A 10,925-nucleotide genomic window follows, 5' to 3' on the forward strand; every position below is an offset into this window, starting at 1 on the left:
TGGTACTCATGGCTACTGTGCTCCGGGGACATCCCTTGAAAGTGACTGATGCTTGGAAGTATGAGCTGGTGGACTGAAAATGGCCCAGAAACCAAGTCAGAACCTAACTTACAAGTATTGTCCCCTATGAAAAGCTAGATACAAATGAAGAGTTCCCTAATTCATCTCTCAGCAGTCATAAACACCTTTGTCTGAATAATTTTGTTAAACACTTTAAGAAGACTTTCAGTTGAAAGCAGTTTAGGAATAAGATGGGGATAGGGAAGAAGAAACAACTTGGAGCATGTGGTCCTAGACTGTGTCCCGGAAGCCCAGGCATCTGAAAGCTAGTGGGACGGAGGAGGAAGCTGGTGGGCACTGAGTGAGAAGCACTATATAGTTCCCATCTCTTTGAAGAGCATTTTAGTTGATATTGTTTTACAAATAAGGTACATAAGGCTCACAGGGATTATATAATTTGCTGAAGGTTAGGAGGAGGGGGCTAAGGCAGGATTTAAACTCAGATCTCCAAAGTCTAGGATTTTTCTTCGAACACAGCACCTCAGTGGGGGAATAATCTCAGTGAGAGAAGGGGTAAGGGTGTGCACAGAAGAGGTAGGTTGTTCCCAAAGCCACATCTTGCTTGCTCTGCCATCCTACCCTCCACTACCTCCTCAGTAAGCATGAGAGCATAGAGAGACGGGGAAGAAGTCCTGTCCCCGTTGGATACCTACTCCCTATCCCCACTGTCCATTCCCCTACCCCCTGCCCAAAACCTTCCCGTGTTAGTTAACCAGGAGATGTTCCCATGAATACCTGGTTCATCCAGGGCCTCTCATCCACATCCGTGATGCCTCCAGCTCCCTGCTACCTTCCACCTCCCTGCTCTATGCCCCCCTCAGCTCTGACTACAGGACCCCAGCTCAATTACCGAAGTAAATCTCCTGTTCAAAGGTGTTGTCTGTGGAGTAAGCAAACTTTCCAGCTCGTGGATTCACCTGTCGAACGTGGCTCTGGCTTGGGGGCTTGTATAGGCTCCCCTTTTCATCTATTTCCTCAGCCGTCTTATTCATGCCAGGCATGGTTTCAGCTGTCTGCACTTGCGGCAAGTAATTCGGCAGTCTTGGGAGGATTGAGAGGGGGAGAAAGGGGGGACAGGTAGCTTTAAAATCAGTGCCCTTAGAGGGTGCCTAGACTTGGGGAAGGGAGCCTACCTCCTCCATGACCTCACTTTATCTCTCGTGTGTGGTTGTTCAGTGGACAAACTGTGAGCTCTTTAAAGGATAGGTCCACAGCTGTCTCAATTACGTTGTATTCCCAGCACTTCACAGAGTGCCTGGAAAGTAGTGGGAGTACAATGTATATTTGTGCAATAAATGAAGGAATAAAGATTGCCACTTATTTTTAGCTCACTTCTAGGAATCAGGGCTGTTACAGCTCCAGTCTTCCTTCTAGTTATAAATGACAAGGAAGCCATGTGAGAGATGCATAGCAATCCTCCTCTTCTCTCAGCTTGTTTAGCTCTCCGTCCTGCTGCCAGTCAGTTTTTGAGTGAGTGACACCCTGGCTCCTTATTCAGAGTAAAGTGGGACCAAACCTCAGAACCATGAGGTCTCTGCCTTCCTCACTCTCACCACGGACGCATTTCTAGGAGCCCCTGGTTAGTACCTGGAACAGCAGAATGGCTCTGCTGGGAAAGGCTAAGAACTCCTTCCTTTAAAGGCAGTGGTACTCAACTGGGAGTAGTTTTGTCCTTCAGAGGGATATGTGCCACCATCTGGGGACATCTTTGGTCATCACAGGTGGAGAGTGTTACTGGCTTCCAGTAGGATGCTGCCAAACATCCTAGAGCGCACAGGGCCGGCAGCCCCCAACACAGAATTATCCAACCCGGGATGCCAAGAGGGCCAAGGTTGAGAAACCTTACTTTGTGGAAGTCTTAGTATGTTGGCGGTGGAAAATACAAGAGGTTAATGGGAGAGTTCTGCAATGAGGAATGTGAGCCCACCTGGGAGTCCTTCAAGGGGAACCAGGGTGTCTCAAAGGCACGCCCGAGGCCCCGGCTAACCTACCGATAATAGACGGGAAGCAGCAGCTCTGGCTTCTTTTCCTCCGGGGTGGGCAGGACGACACTTCGACCCTCAAATTCTGCCGTCTCTTCTTCCTCCAGCTGTTTCAAGAGGTCCAGGTCACTGGAGGAAGTGAGCTCATCGCGGATGTGGCTCCAGTCGTACTGCTGGCGCAAGAAGCTCTGCCACTTACTGGCGGACACCCCTGGCCTTGGAGGACGCTTGTTCTGGATCCATCGGGCAGTGCGCTTGTTCAGCTTTTCCAGCACCACGGCCTCCCACGCTCTGGCCGCCTTCTCAGCAGGCGGAAGCCAGGTTTCCCTCTCCTCCAGGTTCACTTCTGGAGCAAGTGACAGGTCCAGCATGTCCAACTCCCTGCTTGGATGAAGACTGAGGGGGCTAGATGCCTCCTGGCCTATACTAGCTGGCTCTGATCTCTTCAGTTTTGTAGGTTTGGCATAGCTTTCCGTCTTCACAGCCTGGGAGGTGACCTTTGTTGGGGGACCTGGAGAATCCGAGACCTCGAGGCAGACGGGCTTCTTTTCAGGCCGGGCCTTCCTGACCTGGCGAGGCTGAATGATGCCACTGGCGTCGTAGAGATGGCCAAAGCTGTACTGGCTGTAAGGGACGCTGGGCAGCCCTCGCTGCCACACCACCTCCTGAGAAAACGTCAGGTTTGCACTGGCCTGGTTGAGGTATTTGTTCTTGAGGTGTGCACAGTGCTGTGGGCTGAAGTGGAAGACTGGAGGCACACCGGAAATGGAGGCACATTCCTTTTTGTTTCTTGGTTTTACAGAGGAGAAAATCATGCCCCATCCCAGGCGTCGGGGGAGTGACTGAGGGAAATGGTGTGGAAGAATGGTCTTTCCCTTTTCCGTCCTAGTCACTGTTTCCCAGCAAATGCCTCCTTCCAGGCTGCCTGGTCCAGAGGAGGGCCTGGGGGCGTGGCTACGCATCTGTGAAGGGGATGGGAAGAACTGGTGAGAGCTCTAGGTCAGTAGAAGTTGGTGGCCCACAGCAGTCAGTAAGAAAAGACTTGGAGAAGAGATGAGGGAGCAGGGAGAAGCCATGTGAGTTAGAAAGACAAAAGAAAGAGATGCTGCAACAATCAAAATATTTCTTGGGTCAGACCTTTGCTTCCAGTTCTCACATTTGTCCCAAAGCTCAGCCCCTCATCTTCTGAGAGATTACTGCCTTTTAACAGCATCCCATGCTTCCAGTTTCCCCCCAAACGTGGCTTTCTCCCCGTTCAAAAAACTTAGAGTGCAAAGTTCAGACAACACAGCTGGGCATTCAGGGTTGTCCTTGAGTCTGACCTGTTTATGACTTTGTCCTGGCAGAACCTCTCCTCCTGACTCTTCTAGTGCTTCACTGAGTGTCCTTCCCATCACAAGTAGAGCTTCCTTCTGTGCCCTGAACATGAAATTCTGTCCATTCTTCCAAAACAGCTCAATTACTGCCTACTCTGTAATTCTTTGTTTACCTATCCAGGCCTCCACGTCACACACAAATTTACAAACCTCTCCTAGTCCCTTTCAGTTACTTTAACTTTTACCCTGTGACACCTGAAGATGACACCACCCTTATGGCAGAAAGTGAAGAAGAACTAAAAAGCCTTTTGATGAAAGTGAAAGAGGAGAGTGAAAAAGTTGGCTTAAAGCTCAACATTCAGAAAACTAAGATCATGGCATCCGGTCCCATCACTTCATGGGAAATAGATGGGGAAATAGTAGATACAGTGTCAGACTTTATTTTTCTGGGTTCCAAAATCACTGCAGATGGTGATTGCATCCATGAAATTAAAAGATGCTTACTCCTTGGAAGGAAAGTTATGACCAACCTAGACAGCATATTAAAAAGCAGAGACATTATTTTGCCAACAAAGGTCTGTCTAGTCAAGGCTATGGTTTTTCCAGTAGTCATGTATGGATGTGAGAGTTGGACTATAAAGAAAGCTGAGTGCCAAAGAATTGATGATTTTGAACTGTGGTATTGGAGAAGACTTAAAAGTCCCTTGGACTGCAAGGAGATCCAACCAGTCCATCCTAAAGGAGATCAGTCCTGGGTGTTCACTGGAAGGACTGATGCTGAGGCTGAAACTCCAATACTTTGGCCACGTGATGCAAAGAGCTGACTCATTTGAAAAGACCCTGATGCTGGGAAAGATTGAGGGCAGGAGGAGAAGGGGACGACAGAGGATGAGATGGTTAGATGGCATCACCAACTCAATGGACATGGGTTTGGGTGGACTCCTGGAGTTGGTGATGGACAGGGAGGCCTGGTGTGCTGCGGTTCATGGGATCGCAAAGAGTGGGACATGAATGAGCGACTGAACTGAACTGTGACACTTGCGCCATTAAGTATTTGGCTCCTTAACAGCACCATAAAGACAGTGTCCCAGCTTGGTCTTTCAGTATCACCCAGTACTTTTCCATATTGCTACACTGTCTTCATTGTTAAAATGTTTTACAGCTGCAGAATGTTTTATCAAGGAGATAAATCACCTTAGCTCTTGACTATTGGGCAAGCTGTTTCTGGGTTTTTGCTAGCATGGAAAATTTTGTAAAGGATAAATGCCTGGAGTTCATGCTTTTTTTTTTTTTTTCTAGGAAATGTTCCTTCTGAAGCACTTCCTTGGCCTAATAACGATAATTAAGAGTTATAGAGTACTTTGCTAAGAGCTTTACACCAGGTTGATATTATGGTCTTTATTGCTTGTGGGAAGAAGCTGAGGCTCAGAGGGGTTGGTAAATTACTTCGGATCACACTGGCCATAAGTAGAAGAGTCAGACTTCACAGTCAGCAATCAGAACCAACCTCAGGGCACTTAACTCTGTGCCACACTGGCTTTGGCCCAGGCTCCACTCCCTGTGCTGGCCTTGCTATTTTCAGGGGCAGGTAGGGCCTCCCCTCCCAACATGTAATCATGAGAGTGAGATCATTTTCCTGCCACGCTGAGTGCCAACTCCTGCCATTCCTGCCCTGTGTACAGGGTACCCTTTAGCCCAGATCTGACTCCTCTCTCTTCCCTTCACAGCACCCAGAATGATACCTGATGTTTTTAGGGCTTGATTTATCCCACTGTCTTCTGTGTATTAAATCTGACCCTTTGGTGAGTTTCTTTTTGTGAAGGGTCAGCTTTGACATAGTTGTCACTCGTCCAGAATTAATAACCTAACTCAAGCTAAGTAATAAAAGATTAACATGATGTCCCTCCATGAGTGAGCATAAGATTAAATTTAGTTGCTTCATCTCTTCACAATCACAAAGGCCACATGGCCACAGGGCACTGAGCAATTTTTAAAGTCGGATTTAAAAAAATCAGGGCAAGACTAAAGCGTGTTTACAAGGTGATGTTTTTCTTTGAACAGTGTCTGTTCTGCATGGTGGAAAACTAACTGCTTAGATGAAAACAGGATTAGTGCACTCCTGCTTTTTGTACTGCCTAATAGAACATCTCATCATTCTTAACCTATCAATGTGTTAGTATCTTGCTTCTAAGTCAGCGGGCATTTTGAGTCCAAACACTTGCAAAGCTGAATGAGGACTGGTTTTGCCCCAAGGTTCACCAATATGGAATGATTTGGGGTGTCCCCAGATATAAGCCCTTTAGCCTGTGACATATACAATCTTTGGTCACAATGTTATCATCCCAGAAAGAACATGATACCATCATTATCAGTTATTATAAATTCTCAAGGAATAGTGATCATCATCTAAATTGATGGCTTGTTGAAAAAGAAGGAAACACATATGGATATGTCTTTGTAAAGGAATTGGGACAGGGCAAATGTTCTAAGGTTTGGTCAAAAGAGGTTTGTCAGGCAGATTCTGCACCTGCCAGCTGTGTTACTCTTGGCAAATGATTTAATAACCCTGGTTTTCCTTGTTGTTCAGTCAGTCATGTCCGACTCTTTGGCACCCCATGGACTGCAGCACGCCAGGCCTCCCTGTCCTCTACCATCTCCCAGAGCTTGCTCAAACTCATGTCCATGGAGTCAGTGATGCCATCCAACCATCTTGTCCTCTAAGGTTTGCCTTAGTTTACCAATCTGAAAATAGAGTCTGACACCTGTTCTAATTTAGTGTTGATATGAAGGTAAAAATTAGGGGAACATGTATGAAAGTTCTTTGCAAGCTGCAAAGTATTACATAGCTGAGAGAAACTGTTGTTATTGATTTAGAACATAGAGTACTATCCTTTAGAAGGCAAGTCTGTGGGACCCCACATTAGATGCACTGGGCACTAAGGGAAAAGTTTAGGAATACTAGGGCCCTAGGTAGTTAAGAGAGGGGAAAAAAAGACCTACAAACAGAGTTTGGAAGCTCCATATTATCCAAACTTAAATGTTACCTGGACCAACACGGAGGCAGGGTCCCCTCCCAACAAATAGCCCTTAAGAAGCAAAAGCAGAGTGGCAGGTCCCAGGTTCTTTTGTGCACAGACAGCATAAGAAACTGAATAAATGGCATCGTACAATTACTCAAACCTGGCATGACTGCAGACCAAGGCCCTGTAATCTGGTAAACAGCAACCACCAGCATCATCTCTTGCACTTCTAGGAAACTGACTGGATAGGTGGGAGTGGGGCTAGAAGGTTTATGCCTCCAGTTAAAACCTGATAGAAGAATCCTCCAGACTCAAAATGGGTGCTATCTGAGAGGTTCCAAACTTAGTTCCACTCTTCTTTTCATCTTTCCAGTCCTGTACCCTCACCCTCTGGTCTATTGCCTTTATTCTGAAGAAATAGTTAAATGCTAAAAGGAATAATTGAGCTTCCCTGGTAGCTCACTGCTAATGCTGGAGACACGGGTTCAATCCTGGATCTGGAAGATCCACTGGAGAAGGAAATGACAACCCACTCCAGTATTCTTGTCTGGAGAATTCCATGGACAAGCAGAGCTGAGCAGACAACAGTCCGTGGGGTCACAAAGAGTTGGATGCGACTGAGCAATTAAACAGCAACAAAAGGAATAATATCGTGTTTTTTTGCTTCTATTACTAAAGCAGTAGAAACTGCCACAGAAGGAAATGCTATAAGCCATAGCACCGTATCTTCTGAGAGTTTTAAAATAGTACACTCTCACTTCCACCTCCAGATTCTGAAGTTCTGAGGTAGGGCCCAAGAAGGGACACTCAGCTTCTGGGACAGTGCTTGTTAGATATGGCTAAAAGACTTTCTGCATCAAGATCACCTGAGGAGTTCATTAAACTGCAGACTCCTGTGTCCCACACTCTAGAATATTGATTCAGGAGGCTGCAAGTGAAGCCCTAGAAATCTGCATTTTAACAAGATGTCAGACATTTTTATACACATTAAATTTAGAGAAACTATAGCTCTAGGAGGTATCCATGGGATTTATGAAAGAAGCTTAGTTAATGAGGGGATCAAGGAACTCTTAACCAGGCTTATTTCAAATACCCTCTCTCTGCTGCCTCTTTCTTTACAGAAAGTTCCCTACATTTCCCCCCCTTTAATTTCTTTTTCTTTTTTTGGCTGTGCTGCATGGCTTGCAGGGTCTTAGTTCCCCAACCACGGACTGAACGCCAGCCATGGCAGTGAAAGTGCCAAGTCCTAACCACTAAACCAAGGCGGTTGTCTCATCAGATTATTGTGGAAACTCTGGCATAGAGACGATCTGTCACAACTGTTTTATTAACAGATGCCAAAACTGAGGTCCAGGGAGAAGACATGTAACTAAGATCACAGTACTAGTTAGTACCTAGCAAAACTGACACTTTGACACCTAATCCAAAATCTTTTCAACTACTTCTGACTGCTTCTCATCGTTCATCTGATGCTCATAAGCTCCTTTCACATACTGATAAAGCAGCAGCAGTATTTTGAAATTACCTTCAAAGTGGCTTCCCACACACAATCTTCAATGGGAAACAAGGTTTTGCCATCTTAAACCTTCCTTAGTTTTAGATTCCAAAGCTGCTTAATATTGGTTACTAAGCAACCACCTCTTGAGGATTCCACAAGTCTACTCACAGAACCTACAGGTTCAATCAGGAGTACTTTCAGATATTTATTAAATTTCCTTCTTTGTAAATTGAGCTTTGGGAAATTATATTGTACTTACCAATTGGTGGCAAAATGGATTTCTTGGTCCTCCTTTGAAAAATAACATCTAGGTCTACGCAGCTCAATATTTTCCCCTCCACATCGGTTCAAAAGTCCTATGAAGGGACTTCCCTGATGGTCCAGTGACTAAGACTCTGCACTGTCAGTGTAGGGGGCCCGGGTTCAATCCCTGGTCAGGGAAATAGATCCCATATGCTGCAACTAAGAGTTCCTACAACTAAGACCCTGCATAGCCAAAAAAAAAAAAAAGAAGTCCTACGGAGAGAGAGACGAAGCAGGGGAATACATGGACACTCAGCTCTGGCATGCTTCAGACCAGCAGCCTGATGAAACACATGGTAAAGCAGAATGAGTGTCTTTGGGGCCTTTCCCATTCTCTTTCTATTCTGCTCCTGTTTAATCTCCTTCCTTCACACAGCTCAGTTCCATCTCTTCTGCTTCCCCAATTCTGGCTGGGTTATCAGCCAATAACACTGTTTTTACAAGGATTCTTCAAGTCCTATATTTTTAATAATAAAATTCTAGGCCTACAGAATATTGATTGGTCTTCAGGATTCCCCTTGTGAAAAGAATTTGTCCTTACAGTAAAGAAAATTTTTGGCCATCAAGTTCTGCCCAGTTGACCTGGGGCAGTGCTATTCAAGTGGTCACCATCTCTTGCTGACCAACCTGAGCACTGCCTTTAGTGCCGCAACTCAATTTGTGCTCAGACACTGGGACCCTCACAAAAGAGTGAATTGACATGTTCCCTGAGATGAAACGACTGAAAGAATTTTTAAAATTAAGTATTAAAACCCTGGTCAAGTTTTCTCAAAAAGTTAAAATGACCATGTGATCCAGCAATTCCACCTCTGAGTATATGCCCAAAGAATTGAAAGCAGAGCTCATACAGACGTTAGCACACCCATGTTCATAGTATATTCACAACAGCTGAAAGGTGAAAGCAACCCAAATGGCCATCAGTGGATGGATGGATGAACAAAATGTGATATACGTATATAATAGAATATTATTCAGCCTTAAAAAGGAATAGAATACAGAAAGGCTATATATATGCTATATATACGAACCTGAAAGACATTATGTGAAGTGAAATAAGCCAGACACAAAAGGACAAATACTTTGTGATTCCACTTATCTAAGAGGTGCTTAGACTAGTTAAATAATAGCTACAGAACGTGGAATAGTGATTTCCAGGGGCTGCGGTGGAGAAGGAGGAATGATGAGTTAATAGGTATAGAATTTCAGTTCAGGTGATGAAAAAGGAGATAGTGTTAAAGGTTGCACAACAATGTGAATATACTCAGGTAACTATGCATTTAAAATGGTAAATTTTATCTTTGTGTATTACCACAGTGGAAAAAAAAAAAAAACCTGTTTAATTATAAAAGCCATGTGTGTGGGTGAAATTCTGCACAAAGAAGAAAATTAAAACTACTCATATGGGACTTCTCTGGTGCCCAGCGGTAAGACTCTCTTCTCCCAATACAGGGTGCCTGCATTCAATCCCTTGTCAGGAAACTAGATCCCATGTGCTGCAACTAAAACCCAACTCAGCCAAATAAATAAGCATTAAAAAAACACTACCCATAATATCCCAAAGCCTAAGACAACAGTTTAGGGTCGTTTTCTACCAGTCTTTTCTTTATTTTTTATTTTTTCAGTCTTTTCTTTAAAAAAAATGTTTTAATATATATATTTTAATGTCTACAAAGTGTTCTCTACCTGCTTTCAATGTCATGAAAATTTTCTCATATTCTGCTATATTATTTTTAATATATCTCTTCTACATCTCTTCTGTTATATGACTGCATTACAATTAAACTGAATCAACCAAATTTATATTGTTGTTTTCTTTTTCCTCTATTAAAACAATGATATGGTAAGTATTGTTATAACCAAATATTTACAGACATTTATAAATGTGTGAAATGTCCAGAGGTGGAATTGTGAATCAAAGAGAATGTATCCTTTAAATATTTTTAATTAGGTTGCTCTGAAAAGATCATACCAGTATATGCATCCACCAACAGTATATGAGTCTCTGTTTCTCACATCTTCTCAACTAGAATATCATCATGTGAGAAGCAAAGAATGATGGTTCAGATGGAATTGGACTGCAAAGGTATAAATCTCTGAATTTCCACTTTCTAGCTGTGCGACCTTTAGCAAATCAGTTCACTTCCCTGGGGACTTAATTTGCTCATAAGTTTCTTGTTTCTGAGACTCCTGTGCACAAAATATACTGCGAAGTATCCCACAGAACGGTTACAAAAATAATTAGAGCAAAAGGCAGTTGTGAATATTTGAATCTAGGCAAAAAGTCTCCTCTGAGAAGTTCATGGAAGTGGCTTTTATTAGGAACAGAGGCAAACACAGGTTTTGTGGCCTTGAAGCTTATATAATTTCCAAGTTTCTCTAATAGAAAACATGTACATTCATGAATGTACAATCAAGTACGAGACCTTAGAAGGGGTCTGCAGTTAAATTTCATAAAAAATTCACCACTGGATGGAATCGACAGCTTAAGAAAAAGTGGGAAAAGGTGAGAAGTCCAGGGTGACAGTGAGATAATGTTTGCCTAAAAGGAGCAACATGAGACTCCAGAAAACAAAATAACAACTATCACCTCATTAAGCTATTTTTACACTAACTCATTTGAAAAGACCCTGATGCTGGGAAAGATTGAGGGCAGGAGGAGAAGGGGACGACAGAGGATGAGATGGTTGGGTGGCATCACCAACTCAGTGGACATGAGTTTGAGTAAGCTCCGGGAGTTGGTGATGGA

General features: G+C 43.9%; 1 protein-coding gene across 2 annotated transcripts in view; it reads right to left on the reverse strand.

The window, feature by feature from the left end:
* The window catches only part of HEATR4 (HEAT repeat containing 4), a 46,375-nt gene extending 38,385 nt beyond the window's left edge, over positions 1-7,990 (reverse strand). For both annotated transcript variants that reach the window (XM_020911213.2, XM_020911214.2), the window contains exons 1-3: positions 7,904-7,990; positions 2,052-3,004; positions 911-1,101 (exon numbers count right to left, since the gene is read on the reverse strand). In XM_020911213.2, the coding sequence (XP_020766872.2) occupies positions 911-1,101; positions 2,052-3,004 (1,144 nt within the window). In that variant the 5' untranslated portion in view covers positions 7,904-7,990. The remainder of the gene's footprint in view (positions 1-910; positions 1,102-2,051; positions 3,005-7,903) is intronic.
* Between the last annotated feature and the right edge of the window lie 2,935 nt (positions 7,991-10,925).

This window comes from Odocoileus virginianus, chromosome 6 (genome assembly GCF_023699985.2).
Source record: "Odocoileus virginianus isolate 20LAN1187 ecotype Illinois chromosome 6, Ovbor_1.2, whole genome shotgun sequence".
NCBI classification, from domain to species: domain Eukaryota; kingdom Metazoa; phylum Chordata; class Mammalia; order Artiodactyla; family Cervidae; genus Odocoileus; species Odocoileus virginianus.